Source organism: Anopheles gambiae, chromosome 3, assembly GCF_943734735.2.
Source record: "Anopheles gambiae chromosome 3, idAnoGambNW_F1_1, whole genome shotgun sequence".
Classification (NCBI taxonomy): domain Eukaryota; kingdom Metazoa; phylum Arthropoda; class Insecta; order Diptera; family Culicidae; genus Anopheles; species Anopheles gambiae.
Genome location: NC_064602.1, coordinates 51,149,056 through 51,171,460, shown reverse-complemented (window position 1 = coordinate 51,171,460; position 22,405 = coordinate 51,149,056). Strand labels below are relative to the sequence as shown.

The 22,405-nt window shown below is 39.7% G+C and overlaps 1 protein-coding gene and 2 long non-coding RNA genes across 5 annotated transcripts; 1 reads left to right on the top strand and 2 right to left on the bottom strand.

Annotated features, from left to right (window-relative positions):
* Nucleotides 1-380: 380 nt before the first annotated feature.
* Nucleotides 381-1,526, bottom strand: LOC133392923 (uncharacterized). Its single transcript, XR_009765892.1, has 2 exons — nucleotides 479-1,526; nucleotides 381-413 (listed from the first exon to the last, which is right to left on the bottom strand). It is a non-coding gene; the product is annotated as an uncharacterized LOC133392923 (long non-coding RNA).
* Nucleotides 1,527-8,769: 7,243 nt separating this feature from the next.
* On the top strand, nucleotides 8,770-13,198 carry LOC133392922 (uncharacterized). Of its 3 annotated transcripts, XR_009765891.1 has the most exons (5): nucleotides 8,770-8,949; nucleotides 9,026-9,078; nucleotides 9,511-10,182; nucleotides 10,243-10,334; nucleotides 12,799-13,198. It is a non-coding gene; the product is annotated as an uncharacterized LOC133392922 (long non-coding RNA). The 3 variants fall into 3 exon arrangements; XR_009765889.1 differs by having other exon boundaries at nucleotides 8,770-9,078; XR_009765890.1 differs by having other exon boundaries at nucleotides 8,770-10,182.
* LOC133392920 (uncharacterized) lies at nucleotides 10,916-14,040 on the bottom strand. The gene is made up of 3 exons (XM_061655528.1): nucleotides 13,530-14,040; nucleotides 13,200-13,277; nucleotides 10,916-12,645 (listed from the first exon to the last, which is right to left on the bottom strand). Exons 1-3 carry the CDS (start codon nucleotides 13,860-13,862, stop codon nucleotides 11,629-11,631), a joined length of 1,428 nt encoding a protein of 475 aa, XP_061511512.1. The 5' UTR covers nucleotides 13,863-14,040; the 3' UTR covers nucleotides 10,916-11,628.
* Nucleotides 14,041-22,405: the final 8,365 nt, after the last annotated feature.

Genomic DNA, 22,405 nt, shown 5'->3' with positions numbered 1-22,405 from the left:
TTCAAGTAACGAATCTAACTTGTGCAGCAGCAATGAGATTATTGCCGGCGTCCGTCTTTGACACTTTGACAAGAGCCACCTTGAACCGATGTCATGCATTAAAAAGCTATAAAGTTCCACCAAGTTCAGTACCCTTTCTTAACAAGCCTTCAAGTTCCATCATGAACCCTACGCATAGTGCTAATCAGCCGCAAAGTTCCAAAGAGTACCATGTGCCTGTTAAAAAGCTCCATAGTTCCGCAAAGTACCGTCTATCTCTTAATCAGCCACAAAGTACGACATCGGAACGATTTTTCGTTAAACAGCCCTAAATCAGCTATAAAGTACGAGCTGGCTATTTGGGTACGTTGTTCCCGTGTTTCCTTTATCCTCGTCGCCACTTTTGTACTTTTAAAATGGTATGGATTTATTATCTACAATATAATATAATATATAAATTAGTACACTTATACAACAATAACAAACGGGATTGAAATACGTCCGTCGTACGGGCCGGTCGGGAGCGAAGAGGCCGAAACTTGTCACTCTCTCGCTGATAGCGCGTATCATCGGGAGTGATCGGCTTATCCGTCAACCGATCGGCAATCGCGACACAGGGTGATCCCAACAGAAAGAGAACAGGTTTGAGTATGCGATTAGAGTAAATTGACAGAAAGCCATGGGAAAATTTTGACACTTAAATTGAACATTGTTTATGTTTAGCGATGGACGTTGCTATGGAGTGAATAAGAGTTTTGTTCAGCATTTTGCACTCATTTCCTGTTAGAATATTATAATAATTAGAATCCAATTAGAATATTACATGGCTGATACAATCCAAGGATCCCCTTTATCATTCGTCGCCGGGTTATAAGCAGAAGACGGTATGCATATTGTACTTGTGTGTGCCGATTCGATGTTTCATTTAACTCTCAGTGTTTAAATGAAAGTAAATAGGACTTCTGTTACCCAGTTGGAACATGTAAAGTGCTGTTTTATGCCTGTTAAGCTTTTCGTTCTTCCAGTAGGACCGTTGCAAAAGGTAGTGATTCGTGGTCACGGAATGGCAAACAATGAGGTTATCTGAATACATAGTAGACTGCAATTACTTCTCCTTTATTCTCCAGAAGTGATTGACCGCAAGAAATTTAACCAATAGAATCTTCCTAATAGTAAATTCGTCCACTTTTCCTCGTTAACTATAAGCCGTTTTTTTGTAAACAATTTTTCATGAAACTGTCAAAAGCGAGCTGAAAATGGCAACCTAGCAACGGGCTTTGCATCGACCTGTTCTCCTTAATAGATCTTGGAGCAAACCGTCAAATTGTGTGTCGATGTATTGGTGAGAAAGAACACCACCCAAGCGCCACAGATTAAGCTTAAACGACTGGAAAATTAAATATCCATAGAAAAAAAAATGAAAGCTCCACAGCTTCATTGGTTTGATCAATAGATGGCATATTACAACTCATCATTATATTGCTATCCTTTTCTTGAAATGTGTTTCGACAAGTTTCATCTTATCATGACCTATATAGCCTTCTAACTTTCTGAAGCAAAAATCTTTATGAATGGTCGTGTGGTCAAGATACGTGGGTATCAACACCAACGACCATTACTCATATCTCACTTGCTTCAGTACTGGTGGTTTCCGTTGGAGTTTAGTATTTAAACAATCGTATCACCGTTCTAGTTCTAGCGATGCATAACTTCAATGCGAAACCATACAACAGTACAGAGGAAATGAGTAAGCTCTCCTGCAAGCGATGAAGCTCAACTAGTTGGGATATCCCACCAACAGAGAGCGCCACCAGCTTTTTCGCTATTTTTAGAATGCATGAGTCGTTTGCCGTCTGCTAAACGAAGTCTTTCTATATTCCGTTTAGGTAGAGAACTTGAGTCGTTTAGAAGCCGTTTAGTGGTCGTTTAGTGGATTTGTGGCACTTGGGCATAAGCTCCCCTGATATATAAACTCACTTTGGTTAAATGGTTGCGTTCTCAACACTGGCCCGCAGGGCAAAAGCTCGCTCGAAAGGCAAAGGCAAAGTGAGGGCATACATACACATACGAAAGGCATACATACATATATATATGTATACATATATATATATATATATATATATATATATATATATATATATATATATATATATATATATATATATATATATATATATATATATATATATATATATATATATATATATATATATATATATATATATATATATATATATATATATATATATATATATATATATATATATATATATATATATATATATATATATATATATATATATATATATATATATATATATATATATATATATATATATATATATATATATATATATATATATATATTTATAGATAGATAGTTTTTGAAGGAAAAAATCTCAATGTTTAATCATTGAACTACAAAACTCAGCCAAACAATTAAATCAATCTAAATAATCCAGCGAAAATCAAATGACAGCACGTACGATAAAATCGTATCCAAGGAGCACTGCTGCGGTCCTGAGCGGTCGCGTGGAGCCCCGAGAAAAAGAACTTGTCTCCACAAAAAAAATGTTCATCTTAGTCCTTCTTTGGCTTAGAATTCCAATTTTCAGATCGACACTTCAGAAAAATCTTCATTTGTGTAACCGCTGAACCAAATCAAATCCATATCCTACATAAAGGATGCATATTCTCGTGAGATGGAAATTTTATTTTGCGCATTAGCACCCCCCCCCTCCCCGCATCCTGCTTAACACTTCTTTCGCTTTTACTTCTTTTGAGTTTCGAGTTTTAACCTACCGAAAACTACCGATAAAATGTTGATGCGCCTACCGAAAACCGCCAAAATAATCTGGCCACACTGCTGGCAGCCGTCCGGTCCCGAGCTACCCGGATAATCGACGTTCTACTGCACAGTTATTCTCCGATTAACCGTCTTGTGTACGATCAAAAAACTTCACGTAATCGTACAACCGCCTACACGGGTAGGTCATACATTTTGTATGGAAGAATGATGTTTTTTGTGGTTAAAGGCGTATATCTTTTGAATTACTTGTTAAATTTGAATGAAAACTGTCTTACCGGTTCATAATAATGTTTTATAACACATCATAGTAAAATTAGAATTTTAAAAATCCTATCAGTATTTTATACAATCAAAAATATGTACTAACTCCACCTGGATAACTGGCCAGGCCGCATGTTTTATGTGGATGATTAGGCTTTTTCTAAGTTTTAATTACATTTCTTTCAAAAGTTACATACATTTTTCAATTGTTTTGCTTGTTGTATAAAAATATTTGTTGACGATCTATTAAACATGCTCATCATGTTTTATTAAAAACCGGCTCCGACCGGCTCCAGACAATTTCGGAACCTCCTCCACTCCAACCTAACGGAGCCGGCACCGCATCCACGGCTCCGAAGCTGATTCCGCTCCAGCTGCTCCGGAGCCGGCTCCGCACCAACGACTCCGCACTCACTGCTCCGGAGCCGGTTTTTACAGATTCCACAAAAAAAAATCATTTTCAATAAAGTTTTAATCCGGAAGATCCATAATTATCTGAGTAAATAATGTTGATCTATAGGAATCTGTCTATAAAAAAAATTTATAAGTTTTGTTCAACAATCACAGAATCACATCGGGTTCAGCTCGTACTTTATAGCTGATTTAAGGCTGTTTAACGAAAAATCGTTCCAATGTCGTACTTTGTGGCTGATTAAGAGATAGACGGCACTTTGCGGAACTATGGAGCTTTTTAACAGGCACATGGTACTCTTTGGAACTTTGCGGCTGATTAGCACTATGTGTAGGGTTCATAATAGAACTTGAAGGCTTGTTAAGAAAGGGTACTGAACTTGGTGGAACTTTATAGCTTTTTAATGCATGACATCGGTTCAAGGTGGCTCTTGTCAAAGTGTCAAAGACGGACGCCGGCAATCATCTCATTGCTGCTGCACAAGCTAGCTATTCGTTAATTGAAGAATGAATATTGAGTGAAGTGATTGTGAATTATCAGTAAATTGTGTAAAATTTTGTGTAATTCATCAATACAAAAGATTTAGAAATATACATATGTGTTTAAACGAAACAAATCTTGTTGTTTATTTCATCGATGACGCTTGCTTGAAAATAAAACACAAAGAAAAATAATCCCTGGCATCGTGGCATAAGGAAGCTGCTTAGGCGCTGTTTGAAAGACCCACATAGAACTTTGATGCTGTTTATCTACTGCAAAAGGCGAATTAGAGCAGCGATCTTTAGCGTGCCAAAATGAGCTGCTTAAGCAATTCTGGCTATTTGGGAAGCATCCTCTCAAAACATGCGGCAAGGCCGGTTGGGGTGGAAAATGTATGGCCTACCCGGGTAGGCGGTTGTACATGTGAAGGGCTTATAAATTTAAATAATTGAGAAAAAATATTTAAACATTTTTGATATTTTTTTGACACATGGGTAGAAAACATCTTTTCTGAGGCATTTTTAAAATTTGAAGTCGATACGATTTTTTAATCCACAGTTATTTTGGAATAAAAATGCGAAACTTACCCTGGTAGGCGGTCGTACACATGACGGTTAACGCCGGACCTGAGGCAATACCGTATCTTGAATATTATCGTATGCCGAATTTCGATGTTTTCAGTCAAAATATAGCTAATTTTCGTATAATTTTGCTTGATGTATAAAGTTTTTGCCACTAAATTGGTTATTTGATCTGAAGATTACAATTTTATACTTTTTAAATTGGTTTTTAAAATTCGACTAAAAGGAAAATTCCTTTGTATTTCATATTCGATGTGTTAAATTACAGTTGAAAGTCGATTTTCCGGAGACGGATTAACCGGCGGGCGGCTTAACCGTGCGCATGAATTTGACAGTTGGCGAATGGGGGGTTTCCCAAATAACCAAGGGTTGGGTCATTTCCCAAATAACCAAGATACCGAAAATGCCACCAATTTCCTGTACTAAAAATCCAGTTGCATCAAAAAAAGCCAAAAAACAGCTGTCAGTTTGGTGGGTTAAACCACATGGCCTCAGAAGCGGCCACTTCAATGTTGTTAAAGTAAGTTTTTATACACGGGTAATTCATTTGCTAAACATGTTTCACCCCAATATGTGTTGAATTATGCAAAGGAAGCGATCCCAAGTGACATTTGCTCGAAATTGTTTTGCCATATCTGCTCGATTAGTACTTGATACGCCTGAAATTGTGGATTTGTGTGTGATCAAGTGTGTTGAGAGCGGTAAGATTTGGTGTGTTCGTAAATTAAACTTTCTTCTATCGATGGATGATGCTGTCGAGCTCATTTTACATTCATAGCTTTGGTATTTGATAAAAAACAAAAGCAAATTTTGTGTGAGATTATTTTATAAAAAATCGATATTATTTCAGTATAAAATGGCTACATGACCAACTATAACGATAGGAAACATCATTTCCGATCTAATCTAGAAGAAAACAACGAAAAAGCCGCATCACAGTTGATTTTACAGGACTTTTTCTAAATTCCCTTTAACTGGTGCAGTTTAAGGGAAGTTTCCCAAGTGACATTTGCTCGAAATTGTTTTCCCATATCTGCTCGATTAGTACTCGATACGCCTGAAATTGTAGATTTGTGTATGATCGAGTGAGTTGAAAGCGCTAAGATTTGGTGAGTTCGTAAATTAGACTTTCTTCTATCGATTGACGATGCCGTTGAGCTCGTTTTACATTCGTAGCTTAGATTTTTTATGAAAAACAAAAGCAAATTTTGTGTGATGTTATTTTATAAAATATCGATAGTAGATATGTATAAAATGGCCCCATGACCAACTATAACGATAGGAAACATTATTTTCGAGCGAATCTAAAAGAAAACAACGAAAAAGCCACATCACAGTTAATTTTAAAGGCCTTTTTCTAAATTCCCTTAAACTGGTGCAGTTTAAGGGAAATTTAAGGCTCCAGTTTAAGGGAATTTGCTCGAATTCCCGATTATTCGTGCTCGAAAATGTCAATTGGGTTAAGGCTCCAGTTTAAGGGAATTTGCTCGAATTCCCGGTTATTCGTGCTCGAATATGTCAATTGGGATTAAACGCGTGTGTTTAAGTTCGTTTGTTGTAAAACATATTTGTGTGTGTTTGTTTACTTGCAAATGGACTCATCCATTTCGCTGGTCAGTGCACAGTTTATAGATTGATAATATTGCCAAAGTCATACCCAAATAACCAAAATACCGAAAACGCCACCAATTTCCTGTACTAAAAAATCAGTTGCATCGAATAAAGACAAAAAACTGTCAGTTTGGTGGGTTAAACCACACATCTACAGAAGCGGCCATTTCAATGTTTGTTTAAGTCAGTTTTTTTATGCACGGGCGAATCATTTGCTCATCATTTATCACCCCAAAATGTATTTAATTGTGCAAAGAAAGCAATAAAACTTGTGTGTTAAGTTCTTTTGTTGTGAAACATATTTGCTTAAGATGAAGATGCGTGTGTTTGTTTACTTGCAAATGGACTCTTTGCGAGCGCCTACACGAGTACAGGCGGTCCCCGAGATACACGGTTAAAGGGGACCAAAAACGGCCGCAAAATACCGCGTATCTCGAATTTCCGCGTAAGTCGAATCTCGTGATTTTCAGCTAAAATTTCACTAATTTTCGTGTAATTTTGCAAGTAGGGGGCGGTTTTAGTCACTTTATGAGTTATTTGATATGATTCTGACTGAATATAACAGTTTTAAACTTTTTTGAAATAGTTTTTAACATTCGATCGAAATGGAAATTATTTGGCAATATACAATTTATGTGTCAAATCAGTACAATTTGCTCAAAGAACTGTCAAATTTAGAAAACCGCGTATCTCCGAATCCGCGTATAAGAGGTACCGTGTATCTCGGGGACCGCCTGTAGTCCAAAACAGCCGAAGCCATACAAAATCATGAAAAAGTCTGCGCCCTTTTGTTCCGGCATCCTCGTGAAGTTTACCGAGTCGAACCGAATAGTTGTGTTCGATAAACATGTGTGCGTATCAGGTAGCAGCATTTGTACTGCTTACCTGCCGTATGCCGCTGTGATACCGAGCGAGATGCATAGACAACGCGTCTAGAGGACATGTGTAGCCGTTAGGAATTTTTTCTGTGTCTCTTTTGCCTTGTCCTTGCCTTTAGATCCGGATGAGTGAAGCATGCACACCTTTCGGGTACGTTCGTGGTATAAGCTCTGTCTCTCTCATGGTAATGGTGAAGATAGAATCGTATGCCATCGGCTCTGCATTCGAGCGTGGGCAGGCCCGTGGACGCCGTTTGTACGCACCCTTTCATTTCGCTGGTCAGAGCAAAGTTTATATATTAATAATATTGACGAAGTTATGCTCTGATGTAAGTGAATGTGTTAAAGTAATCGATGTGTTAAAAACATGTTCAGCATGTTGACCTTAGCCCGCACTTGATCCATCTTTTTCTCGTCAACTTGTTTGGAAAAGATGGGTCAAGCGCGTGCCAGGTCAATACATATGAACTGACAGCTCCGATTGTTCTAAAATTTGGTGGATTAACGACTGAATCGACCACCACTAACCCACGTGGGTTTGAAGTGGCTTTACAGTGGGTTAAGGCCGATTTGGTTATTTGGGTACTGTGATGTAAATGAATGAGTTAAAGTAATCAATGTGTTAAAATCATGTTCGGCATATTGACCCTAACCCGCCCTTGATCTATCTTTTCCTCGTCAACGTGTTTGGAAAAGATGGGCCAAGCGCGTGCAAGGTCAATACATATGATCGGAACTGACAGCTCCGTCGTCCTTAACCCACTGTAAAACCACTTCAAACCCACGTGGGTTTGTAGTGGTCGATTAAGTCGTTAACCCACCAAATTTTAGAACAATCGAAGCTGCCAGTTCCGATCCGATGTATTTATCTTGCCCACCCTTAACCCACCTTTTCCAAAAATGCTTTGAGGAAAAGTTTGGTCAAGGATTGGCTAAGGTCAATATGCTGAACAGGATTTTAACTCTTAGATTGATTACATTCATTCACTTGCATCACTGCACTTAAAGTTCCGCAATATTATTAGTCTATAAACTATGCACTGACCAGCGAAATGGAAGAGTTCGATCGCAAGTAAACAAACACACATATACACATATTACACATGAATGTTTTACAACAAACCAACTTAAACACACACGTTTAATTACTTCCTTTGCACAATTAAATAACATTTTATTACAGGTGAAACATGTTGAGCAAATAAATTGCCCGTGCGTAACAAACTAACTTCAACAACATTGAAGTGGCTGCTTCTGTGGCCGTGTGGCTTAAACATCAAACTGATAGTTTTTTAGCTTTGTTTGATCGAACTGGATTTTTAGTACAAGAAATTGGTGGCGTTTTCGGTATCTTGGTTACATGGGATTTTGTTTTATTCCATGAATTTATTCTATAATTCATTGTTTTTTCGACATTTTTGAAGATAAAAACTAAGAAAACATTATTTTTTTCAATTTTCACATTGATTTCTTATTATCTACGAGCCGCATGGACAATTTACGTGAGATTAGAACTCATACTCACATGATTTTAAATTTCGTGCATAAACAAATCATCAAATCTTTTGTTAATATATCTCATTTTTTCGATAAAATCAATAGACACACATTTTTGTCACATAATAATAAAGAAATCTGTTCTATTTGCTAAGCTTTGTGTGCGGAAACCAATGGTTAACGGTTCAAAAATGACGTAAAGTCCCTCAACAATGGCGACCCCCCGAAGGCCCTAATCCACCACCTGATATTTTTAATCCACCTTACCGTAGCAATAGACGATGCGCAATCTCAGATTGCGCATATATTTATCTGTCAAACGGGTCGATTTGATATATTTATCTGTCAAAAAAAATTTATATATCTCGGACATATAAATCTCGAAAATTTATGCGCAATCTTAGCGCAATCTTGAAATAATAAGTTTGTTTACATATAGCGGTAGGTATTGAAACGAATAAATATGAGATGATGCGTTGATTTTTGAACCAAAAATCTAATTATGTTTTGATTTCAGCCATGGAGAACGAATTGTCGAACGTGCCGAATCGCCGGAATTATGAAAAATTGGTAAATATATAATCATTCTGTTTTTGCTAGAGGTGTTTTTGTAGTGGAAGCAATTCTTGGGTGTATTTTTGTAAATTTATTTTTACTCGTATTTTATTTAAATCGTATATGTTCAGTGTTTGTGATTTGTGTATGCGGTAGAAATTTAGAAGTATGGGCAACGATTGAATTATTGTTCAAATAATTGGAAAAAACATAACCTCTGCTGCTTCTCCAGCTACCGGCGATTTTTTTAAAACGACAGTTGCTTTGGAGTTTGTGAAAAAAATGTTAAAATTATAGATTGTAAAAATTTTAAATTGTAAAAATTGTAGATTGTAAAAAAGTTTAAATTGTAAAAATTGTAAATTGTACTAATTTTATGTACCTAGCTAGCCTTTATTTTTGCAGGAATATACCATTGAACTGAAATGTTTTATTTGTACATTGCAGCTCTTTGAGAACTGACCTGGCTGTACCACGGAATGTTGTGTTTCTTATTAGTCCGCATTCACTAATAATGATTTGGAATCCTGGAATCTAGGTTATACGGTTTTGGTCTTCTTCCAACAGGATATATTTCATCTGATCCGGAAAATCAACTATTCCTTCTGGCCCTGTTTTCCTGCACCATTTTTGCTGCAACCTCTACCCCAACTGCTGCAATGGAAGCTATTGCTGTTGCCGCTACGATAAAAAAAAGTTTCTTATTTTTACAGTAACGTTTATGTGTATTTTAATATTTTATATTACAGCTCTTTCGAGGTTGAGGACTGATAATGGAAGAAAACTGCTGCATCTTCCGGGCCATCAACATAATAACGGGGTCATGGGGATGGTGAATGATAAGTAATTGAGTCAAGATTAATAGTTTTTTATTATTGATTTGCTTCCAGAACGTTGAGCAAAGCCTTCGCCTAATTGCCGAGGTGGAACGACGGCCTGCTTTATGGCAAAAGCGGTCGGAGTTTTACAAAAACGGAATTCGGCGTAGGGATGCGTGGACCGAGATTGGTAGAATCTTGGAACTTACCGTCGAAGAGGCCAGTTATCAGTGGAGGAAGCTGCTGACCAGCTACCGGACGTATAAGTTCAAGCTGCGTAAAAGTCAGCAAAGCGGAGCAGGTACTCATCAAATTTAAAATAATATGAAACTGTTCAATGACAAAATTTTATCATTCGTAGCGGCTGAGGACGTTTTTCGGCCAAGATGGTTCGCCTTCGACGCGATGAAGTTCCTTGACGATACCATGAAGGACGGCACGCATCTCGATACGGTAAGTTGTTTTGTTATTTATCAGTAAATTTTATACTTCACTGCGAGTTAAGGGCGGTCCTGTGGCACAGCAACAACATGCCCGTCATGGGTTGAAGCCCCATATGGACCGTTCTAGTGATGGGCGGGTCGACCCGAACCTATGGGGTCGGAGCCATCCGTAAGCGACCCGGAGTCGTTCGGGTCGACCCGAAAGGTACAAGTAGGTTCAGTGGGTGCAACTACTCCGGTAGGTGCAAGAAAGCATAAGCCACTCCAACCTGTTGGTGCAGCGAGTTCGGGTCGGGTATTGAACCTACCTTGACACGACCCGTCATCATCATACTCATCAGTCGGGTCGACCCTAACTCGCTGCACTCGCGGGTCGGATTTGATTCCGACTCCGACCTAGCGCACTCGCTGCACCCACGGGTCGGAATCGATTCCGGCTGGCTCGCACCCGACTCCGGGTGACCCAACACTAGACCGTTCCCGAACAGCAAAAACTCGCGTTGTACTGAATTAAGTTTTGAAAGTCTGTATAGGTCGGCATGTGCGCGTAGGACGTTTATGCCAAATAGAAGATGTATGATAACGATAAAATAATGTTTTCAAATTTGATAAGCTCTGTAGCGCGTTACTATAAAATTTTATTTCATACGGTATTTTATTTTGCTCAACACGCGAAGCTTTCGTGGAATGAGTATAACAAATAGTTGTATTAGTACTTCTGTTGCTAGTTCATGTTTCATTATTCTCATAAAGGAATTCGTTTTTGAAAAAAAAAATCATCAAGCATTAATACAGGAGCCTTAATCATACGCGTGTTCCCTACAATACACTTGTGTTTCTAAACACTTGTGTTGTGTTTGGTGTTTCTAAAACGATCGCAAATAAATCGTTTTATCTTAATAACTTGCCAAGCGTGATTCACGTTGAACCATTCTTTCATCTAAACAATGGTGGGTGGACAATGCATAGGTACAAGTGTAGTAGCGACGATGTGGGTTAGCATATTATACATATAATGTGTAACTGCATGTAATCTACGCACATTCTACGATTTAATAACTAATTATCAACTTAATAAATGGCACATACAAAGAGTTGTATTGCATTAATGATTAAGTTGGTTATTATACTTAAGATCATGTGCAATGTGTAAACGTATATTCAACGCGAGCGCCTACACGCGTAGTCCAAAACAGCCGAAGTCATACAAAATCATGAAAAAGTCTGCGCCCTTTTGTTCCGGCATCCTCGTGAAGTTTACCGAGTCGAACCGAATAGTTGTGTTCGATAAACATGTGTGCGTATCAGGTAGCAGCATTTGTACTGCTTACCTGCCGTATGCCGCTGTGATACCAAGCGAGACGCATAGACAACGCGTCTAGAGGACATGTGTAGCCGTGAGGATTTTTTTCTGTGTCTCTTTTGCCTTGTCCTTGCCTATAGATCCTGATGAGTGAAGCATGCACACCTTTCGGGTACGTTCGTGGTATAAGCTCTGTCTCTCTCATGGTAATGGTGAAGATAGAATCGTATGCCATCGGCTCTGCATTCGAGCGTGGGCAGGCCCGTGGACGCCGTTTGTTCGCACGCAACAAGTCGTTTGGCGTGCGACAGGGTATGCCTTGTAGTCCGCTCATTGTAGTTGGAGCTCTCTCGCCTTCTACAAAACGCCCATTGACGACCCTGTCAAAAGATGAAGGGCGAGTGTATGTATTGCGTGAAGCACTCTGTCGAAGAAAATTATGGAGATATATTGTTGTCATAATAACCGTTTTAGCTTCTTCTGGCTCTAGCAGAATCGGGCTTTTAAAAATTCGGAAACGGTTGGCTAAAATCTCGAACACATTTTCAACGATCATTCGAGCACGAGAGTGACGTTTGTTGAAAACTCTTTCAATTGTCCCTTCCGCATGCATGCCTCCAAATGGTCGAATGCAGTACCTGGTAAAAGCAAACGCTTTATCGCCTAAAAGAAAGTAAGGTACTCGCATTGCATATGGAACTCGCAGTGGTTCAGGTTCCGGAACGTTCAAACTGTTGTTTTCCAGCTTCTGGTACAAGCGTGTGTTTTTAAACACACCTCCGTCAGATATTCCACCTTTTCCTCCAATATCTGCATGTAAAAAGTTGTAATCGGCATCTACTACCGCAAGTAATACAATGCTGAAATAATGTTGATAGTTGTAATACTCTGATCCACTATTACTAGGCTTTTCCACTTGTACGTGTTTGCCATCAATGGACCCAATTGCATGCGGAAAATTCCACCTTTGTTCAAACTTTTTTGATTTCTCCTTCCATTCTTCTGCTGTGGACGGGATCTGAAATGATAATAACACATACAAAGATAAATTGATTATATATTTCATAAATTTAACTCATATGTATTGCTCGTCGTTGGATATTAATGCAACCTTATTTATTTTGTAACTTTTTGATTATGCTATCTCATTATTTTTTATCTCTCTTTTCAGTTCGATGACGACCTAGAACAACACACCTCCACCCAAACCCACCCAATCCCTTCTTGTTCCTATTCCTCAATTCCGCCGCAACCAACAATCCCAGCACCAACCCCAGCACCAATCCCAGCACCAACCCCAGCACCAATCCCAGCACCAACCCCAGCACCAACCCCAGCACTAATCCCAGCACCAACCCCAGCACCAATCCCAGCACCAACCCCAGCACCAAGCCCAGCACCAACCTCAGCGATGGAAAATTATTTCTCCATGTTTGGCCAGTGGGTGGGGGCATGGTTAAACCATTTACCACGCGAGCAACAGAACGATGCCACAAATCGTTTGCGGCAGACGATGCTGGAGTGGGATCTCCAATATAATAAAAAATAATAAAAATATTTACAAAACCATACCTTTACATAGCTCCGCAAATGTTTATTTAAACAAGCACACACATCCTTCACAATTTTGGCAATCGACGATTTAGAAACCTAAAATTATACAATACTCATTATAATCCGAACATGTCATTTTAAGTTGTTCAACATTCGGCTCTTGCATGGTTTTCGATTGCTGACTTCTCTTCACTTGCTTTTGTCGGAAAAAGTTTTATCAGTCCTGCGTACGAGGAGACGGTTTGAATGAGATTCGATGCTGCCACGGTGCTGCCATGGAAAAGACCGACGCAGCTACCGTCTCCAATCGGACCGCCGAAACAAGAAAAAAAAACAAAACATACTTACCCGAAACAAGTATTGCAAACATGCAAATGTCTCCCCCGTTGCCAAATACCGCAATGTTATTAAAAGCCTTTCTTGGGCCGTGATCGCTTCTCGCATATTTGTATCCATGCGGCTTATTTCTGGACCGACCAAGGCATAAAGACGATCGAAATCTTCGTGTTTCATCCGCATAAAATTTTTTATCGTATCGTTTACCATTTCGGCCTTGATGTCGTCCAACAGACGATTTCCATCCTGTCTTCTGCGGAAGAAAACTGGTCGCATCCACCACCGACGGTTTCGCCGAAGACGGCGGTTGTAATTATGATCGTTGTTTGATAAATCATCACTCATGGCTGGAAAATGAAGCTGCTCACGAATTAACTCGCTCAATTGTGGCGGAAACCAAAACAAAACAACTCAACGCATGCAAATGATGTTTATAGCTCAGGGTTGGCTTCGCGGAAACGATATATCTTTTTGACAGATAAATATATGCGCAATCTGAGATTGCGCATCGTCTATTGCTACGGTTACTTAACCCGAAGGCGCGCCCGAAATTGACAGACGTCAAAACGCGGTTGGCCAGGTAGCGCAATAATTCCAAACAGCAGGTTGGACCTGTTGGAATTATCAATTTCCTGTATATATATAAATAGAACTCAAATATAATTAAGTCAGTCTTGATCTGAGCTCCAAACGGAACAGACGTGTCTCTCCTTTAATTCAATAGGTTATGGGCCCAGGCTCGCTTGGTGCTGTGTAGGACAATACGTTCACGATATTTTATTGTTGTGGCTCTAATTCAAAGAACGAGCGAAGACAACGGAAAAGTCTAGTGAAATACGGGTCGCAAACAATCGCATGTGGAAGCCGACGGGGAAAACTCTACGAATTGACGTTATTGAAAATTAAGGATGTAGCAGATTCATGTCTCTATTCGTGTGGGAAGGTTCCGAAGTGTTTAGAAATTTGGCATCGTCGTTTTGGCCATATAAGTGCAAAAGGATTAGATCAGATTTTGCGAAACGAAATGGTGATTGGAATGCAGCCAATTCGGCAGCGAGGTGATGAAGACTTTATCTGTGAAGCTTGTGTTGCAGGAAAACTCACTCGAAAGCAATTTGTGACAAGTGAAGATCGAAGATCGAGCAGATTATTGGAACTTATTCATTCCGATATTTGTGGCCCTATCACTCCTGTCGGTTTTTATGGTGAAAAATACTTTATAACATTCATAGATGATTGGAGCAAGTTCACAATGGTGTTTTTACTTAAGACAAAGAGTGAAGCTTTTGAAAAATTTCGTGACTTTGAAGCCATAGTTTCTGCTAAATTTGGATCAAAAATATCTCGTTTGCGGTGTGATAACGGTACAGAATACACCAATATTCAATTTTTGAATTTTTGCAAAGAAAAGGGGATACAAATCGAGTTTACAGTTCCTTATACGCCGGAACAAAACGGTGTTAGTGAGCGGAAAAACAGAACTCTCGTAGAAATGGCTCGTGCAATGATGAAGGATTCTAATGTGAACAAAAGGCTTTGGGGGCCAGCAATCCAAACAGCCGCTTACTTAACCAATCGATGTCCTGCGAAGGCTTTAGCTTCCAATTTGACACCATATGAAATTTGGAACAAGGAAAAACCAAACGTTGACAAACTTAGAGTTTTTGGTGTAAATGTTTACGTGCATGTTCCAAAGGAACAACGACAAAAACTCGACTTCAAATCATGAGAAGGTGTGTTCATTGGTTATGCTATGTGGTGATCTTGGGTTTGACATCCCTGATTTGCGCGACGAAACACTCAATCGAGTTCGACACCTCAGCGCGAACAGTATAAATATAAGCGAATTTTAGTTTGTAAGAGGACTCTAAAAAATACACTTGATCAAAGCAGAACGCTCGGACACATCCCATCACTTGCTCCACTGAAAGAAATAAAATACGCAGAATCGTACATTGGTGACCCCGACGTGATCGCCTGGAGCTCGACACAAACGTTCTTATTTCGGCGAAATTTCAGTGCGGAAGTGATAAAACGGTCGAGTATAACGGAGCACATACATTACGTTTTTGTTTGACTCCAGTGACATTCAAGTGCACTAGTGCGAAACGCCGAAAGATAGCAAACTAGAATGGTTTGACTATCACGTGAGTTCGGCATGCTACTTTTGTGCAGTGTCTATTGCTTGTGCCAGTGTCCATTCAAAGATCCACACTAACAGCCTTCAAACCATTAGAAGAAAGGCTCTCGCAACAACGGTTATCCAAACAGCCACCGTGCACATAACGTCTACCCGTGAGTGCACAAACGCAACGGTGCAGAATATAACGCGCCGCAATCGTTCGTGACTTTTCCGAATCGATGTGCAAAGCTGTGCGTGGTAGAGTGCGTAAAGGATTTACTGTTATTGTGTGTGTATGCGTGTGACGTTACGTCTGTTCAAACGTTGCCACAAAGCGTTCGCGTGTATAGCACTACTCAATGTTACATAGTGAGTGCAGTAACACGAGTTCATCAGAGAGCGGTTCGTTAAAAAAAAATCATTTAACTGATTTTATCTGTGAAGACACTTTTGCACTGCGATCATCATACACCAAAAGTGTAAAAAAAGCAACAGTGTTTCCCATCAATGTCCCTTTTCCACCCAAGTATCCACCGGGTGTCGAGATTTTTCACGGACAACATACTGCAAAAGTGAGGAAATTTTCATCGATGCAGTCATCAGTTGCAGCCAACGCAAATTTCATCCCATCGTGAGTTTCGTGTCACATCACAAAATTGCAACCACCGAAGCAAACCTTACGGGTGACAACATCAACGACAGAACGAGTGAGAGAGAAGGAGACAATCATCGCAGTATTCTTCCCGTGGCGCACGCAGCAGCGCATCTGAAACCGTGTTCCCGTGCGCCCCCCTCGCACCCCCTCTCCGCAGCAGCATCGACTCATCGGCACGCGCCAGCGTTGATCCATTGTCTTCTGCGAGTGTTCTTTGATGAAGAACAGAATTCAGCGAATCGACGTCAACAGGCAAAATCGGTGAGCGCGTTCCATTGTTATCGTTTTTTTTCTTCTTTGTTTCGTTTTGCGTTCAATTTCGTTTGGAAATTCGGAGTATAGGTTCAGATCGAACATACGTTTAGTAACAATAGCCTGATTACAGAGAAACATGTTTCAACCAGAACAAACATTATCCCGTACGCCGATGAAGAGCTCAGAGCCCATCGAGATTCCAGCTACAACACCAAAAATCCCCCCTCGCTCCATAGAAAAGGTTTCCGCAAAACTTCCATGCTTTTGGGATGATTCCCCGGCTGCCTGGTTTGCTGCAGCCGAGGCTGAATTTGAGATAGCCGGAATTACACAAGAAAGAACTCGGTATTCGTATTTGGTCAGCACACTTCCAAAGGAAATTCTTCGAAAGGTCATGGATTTAATAACAAAACCCGCGGAAGATCTGCCCTACACAACGCTAAAAAAACAGCTAATAGAACGCCTCACAATCAGTGAGGAACAAAGATTATCACAATTGCTTTACCACGTTGAAATAGGGGACAGAAGTCCATCCGACTTTTACAGATACATGGTCCAACTCGCTGGCAATTCTGAAAACCTTTCTTTAGAACTCGTACGAAAACTTTGGCTTGCACGGCTTCCTAAAACAATAGAAGTATCGTTAATCGCAATTGACACGCGTGACGTAAACGAACTTCTCCGAATTGCAGACAGGCTTTGGGAGGTCACACAATCGGGTAGTATTTTTTCAGTCAACAGAAATGATCATAAACAACAACAACTCAATAGCCCGAGCGAGAATGAACTGCTTCGTAAAGAAATCGGGGAATTAAGGGAGATGGTAAAAAATTTGTCGCTTGCTTCACAAAATAATACACGAGGACGACAGCGCAGTCGCAACCGGGGACAAGGCGGCAGCCGATCGCGGACACCGTCGAACGCGAGAAAATATGAACATTGTTGGTATCATTTCCGATACGGAGCGGCGGCAAACAATTGCATCCCACCGTGTAAATTCAAAGATAACCAATTGGCATCACAGAATCCATCAACATCAAAAAACTAATAAACTCGACGGTATTGACGGACTACCCTAGAGTATTATCAGGCTCCTCTCCTCGTCTTTTTATTCATGACGATTTAAGTAAATACACATTTTTGATAGATACCGGAGCTGACGTGTCCGTCATTCCAAACAATTTGGTGGGGCGAGTTGCAAAACCCGAACAACAAGTGCTAGAAGCAGCAAATGGTAGTGCCATCACAACATATGGTACAAAGCTACTTCAAGTAAGCCTTGGACTTCGGAGAGTATTTAACCACACTTTTACAATAGCATCGGTCAATCGCCCAATCATTGGAGCAGATTTTTTAAATAAGCATGAACTACTTGTCGATCTCAAGTCTCGTCGCTTGATCGATCCAATGACCAGCCTAACAACAAAAGCTAAAATTGCTTTAGTAGATACTCCCACTCCAAAGCAATTTGTAATAGAATCTAACATATTTGGTAACATTATAAAACAATATCCTTCATTGACAGAACCTCCAAATTACAATAACCCTGTTCATACAGTTATCATACAGTTGTTCATCATATAGAAACAAAAGGCACTTTGCCGTTTTCAAAACCACGTCGTTTAGATCCTCAGAAGCAGAAAATAGCACAGGCAGAATTCCAGCACATGCTGGAATTAGGAATTTGCCGTGTGTCTTCCTCTTCCGCTTCATCGCCACTTCACATGGTTCCAAAATCGGACCAAGATTGGAGGCCATGCGGTGACTATCGACGTTTGAATGCAATTACTGTGCCCGATAGATACCCAGTGCCACACGTTCAAGATTTCACGATGAATTTAAATGGCTGTACATATTTTTCGAAATTAGACATCACTCGTGCGTAAGATGTAATCCCTGTTGCCCAGGAAGATGTATACAAAACCGCCATAACAACCCCATTTGGACTGTTTGAATTTCTTAGAATGCCGTTTGGTCTGAGAAACGCAAGTCAAACTTTCCAACGGTTCATGAACAATATTTTTCAAGATCTCGACTTTATTTTCGTATATATTGACGACATTCTAATAGCTAGCAAATCACAAGATGAGCACACCTCACATTTGCATGAGGTATTCAAACGTCTAGCCAAACACGATATCAAGGTCAAACTTTCTAAATGCGTTTTGGGAGTTCCGTCAATAGAATTTTTGAGCCACACCATCTCAGCCGAAGGAATTACGCCTTGTGCAGAAAAAGTACAGGTAATACAATCATTTCCAACGCCTAACAATTTAAAACAAGTGCAACGAATAGTAGGAATGATCAACTATTACCATCGTTTTCTACCAAAAGTTTCTGATAAACTCAAACCATTACACAATTTAATAGCTGAACTAAGCAACAAAAAAACTAAACCACAATTCATCTGGTCTGCAGAATGTGAGCAAGCGCTTCAGCAAGTGAAGCATGATCTTAGCAATGCTACAATGCTAGCTCACCCTAAACCAAACGCGGTATATTCACTCACAACAGACGCATCTAATTTTGCAGTGGGTGCGGTCCTACAGCAACACAACAATGGACAGTGGGAACCATTAGCTTTCTTTTCAAAAACAATGACACCCACAGAGCAAAGGTATTCCACTTTTGACAGGGAATTATTGGCAATAGTTCTTGGCATAAAACATTTTCGATATTTCCTCGAAGGTAGGTCTTTTACAGTTTTCACTGACCACAAACCTTTAACAACAGCTCTGACATCCAAAGCAGAAAAATCTCCTCGACAGGATAGGCATCTTGACTTCATATCTCAATTTACCGCCGACATTCAATACATTTCCGGTGACAGTAATGTGGTCGCGGATACTTTATCAAGGATCGGTGAGGCAAACTCAATAACCGATATCACCAAAAGCACGTTCCAAGAACACCAAAAAAGTGATAAACAACTTAAAATACTACTTAAAAGTTCTGATCAGGATAATAGTTCAAAATTTCAGCTACGAAAAATAAAAACAGCTGACACAGAATTATTCTACGAAACATCCACTGGCAAAAACAGATTATATGTCCCTGAACTTTTAAGAAAAGCCACATTTGAAAATATTCACAAACTATCACATCCCGGTATTCGAGCATCAAGAAAATTAGTTTCTGAAAGATTTTTCTGGCCTTCTATGAACGGAGATGTTGCAAATTGGACCAAAGCTTGCAACAATTGTCAAAAATCAAAAGTGGTTCGTCACACTCGTTCTACCCTTGACACTATTCCAATACCGAAAGGCCGATTCGATCACATCCATATGGATATTGTCGGTCCTTTGCCTCCTTCAGAGGAAAAACAATATATACTCACTATTGTGGATCGCTTTACCCGTTGGCCTGAATGTTTTCCCATAACAGATATTGCGGCAACAACCATAGCAAAGGTATTTGTTGAACAATACATTTCACGATTTGGTTGTCCTATTACTATCACAACAGATCGAGGAAAGCAATTTGAATCTAGATTATTTAAAGAACTTACACAACTTTTGGGAACCCATCACATAAAAACTACCGCGTACCACCCGCAAGCTAATGGGATGGTGGAACGTTTCCATCGTCATTTGAAAGGAGCAATAAAAGCCTGCGAGGACCCCGTACGCTGGATTAAATATTTACCACTAATTCTTCTCAGTATACGCACATCATATAAAAACGACCTTAAAGGAACTCCTGCGGAAATGGTGTACGGCCAAAACCTACGATTACCATTCGAGTTTTTCACATCTTTCAATACAAATCCCACAGAAGATATTTCTGATTTTATACAAAATTTGAAAAAGGCATTCCAACACGTACAACCAGTAGCTCCTAAATGGAAAGACAATACAAAGCCATATATCCCGAAAAGCTTGGAAGATTGCAAACAGGTTTATGTCCGCGTGGACAGAGTAAAGACAGGGTTACAACCACCATATGAAGGTCCTTATGACATCATTCGCAAATGCAGAAAATTCTTTGTCATCAGAATTAAAGATAAAAACGAATCAGTATCCATAGACAGGCTTAAACCAGCATTTGTAACAGAAGAATTTGAACAACAAATCCCATGCAAACCCAAAAAACGCGTCCACTTCAATTTTTAATCATGACTCCGTCACTGGTGGGGGGTCCTGTGGTGATCTTGGGTTTGACATCCCTGATTTGCGCGACGAAACACTCAATCGAGTTCGACACCTCAGCGCGAACAGTATAAATATAAGCGAATTTTAGTTTGTAAGAGGACTCTAAAAAATACACTTGATCAAAGCAGAACGCTCGGACACATCCCATCACTTGCTCCACTGAAAGAAATAAAATACGCAGAATCGTACAGCTACAAATGGGTATCGGATTTGGGATCCGAAAAGAAATCGATGTGTTATTGCGCGAGATGTGATTTTCGTCGAAGAAAAGAATAGTATGAACATGCGTGATAGTGATTTTTCCATAAATGAAGAAATTTATATTCCTGGTGGTTCAGTGCCAAATAATATTGGCTCAAGTGAACAGGTATAAAATGATAGTGAAAGTGTGCATGGCATTGAAAACGATGAATCGTTTGACAGTTGCTTGGATCAAACAATTCGTGAAATTAGTGACTTGGACCAAGCAACAAATTCTCGTCCAGTTAGAGAACGTGTGGCGCCATCGTGGCATGAAGATTATGATCTAAGTGGTTTTGCGTTAAATGCCTCACATTTTGTGGATAATCTACCATGTAGCATTGCGGAAATGAAGAAACGAGAAGATTGGCCAAAGTGGAAAATAGCAGTGGACGAAGAAATGGATGCTTTGATGCGAAACCATACTTGGGATTTGGTGGAACTCCCAGAAGGACGGGTTCCAATATCGTGTAAATGGATCTTTAAAATAAAACAAACAGACGATGGTTCTGAAGATCACTATAAGGCAAGATTGGTGGCGAGGGGTTTTAGCCAACGACAAGGTTTTGATTATTTTGAAACATATTCACCCACTGCTAGACTTGACACTTTGCGAACGATCTTAGCAGTGGCAAATCAGAAGGGTATGTTAATCCAACAAATGGATGTAAAGAGTGCTTTCTTAAACGGAACAATTAGTGAAGAGATTTACATGACACAACCCGAAGGGTTTGAAACAGGGAATAATCTTGTATGTCGTCTGAACAAGTCTTTATATGGACTTAAACAGGCGTCAAGAGCATGGAATTTGCGATTCCATATGTTTGTGGAAAAACTAGGATTTAAAAGAAGTATAAGTGACAAGTGTTTGTATGTGCGTGAATCTGGAGAAAACCAGCTATTTTTATTAATCTATGTGGACGATGTGCTTTTGATTGGACAAAAAATGCCGTTAATTACGATAGTGAAACAATGCTTATCAAAGGAATTTGAAATGAAGGATATTGGTGAAGTGAAGTGTTTTCTCGGTTTGACAATCAAAAGAAAACCAGAACAACGTGTTCTTCATATAAGCCAACAATCATTTTTCGAAAAATTACTGCAACGATTTAACATGAAGGACTGTAAACCAGTGTCAACTCCGATTGAGAATCGTTTGCAACTGCAAAAGGGTGAAGAATGCAATCGTGTGAATAAGCCATATGGAGAACTAATTGGATGCTTAATGTATGCAACTTTGACAACTAGGCCGGACTTGTGTGCAGCAGTGAATTATTTCAGCCAATTTCAAAGTTGCCCCACAGACCAGCATTGGTACCATCTAAAACGAGTATTGCGCTACGTGCGTGGTACTTTGGACTTTGGTTTACACTTCGAAGGTAATGACAATCTACCAGCTATCGAAGCATATTCGGACGCTGAATTTTACACCACTTCTTTGAAGGAACGATTTGAACTCGGCAGA

What these genes read in the sequence shown, in the direction of transcription:
- LOC133392920 (XM_061655528.1), bottom strand. Translation starts at nt 13,862, where the DNA reads ATGAGTGATGATTTATCAAACAACGATCATAATTACAACCGCCGTCTT. An exon ending in GTTTGCAATACTTGTTTCGG is followed by an intron (nt 13,278 to 13,529) that starts GTAAGTATGTTT and finishes GTATAATTTTAG; the next exon opens with GTTTCTAAATCGTCGATTGC. An exon ending in ATTTGCGGAGCTATGTAAAG is followed by an intron (nt 12,646 to 13,199) that starts GTATGGTTTTGT and finishes TTATCATTTCAG; the next exon opens with ATCCCGTCCACAGCAGAAGA.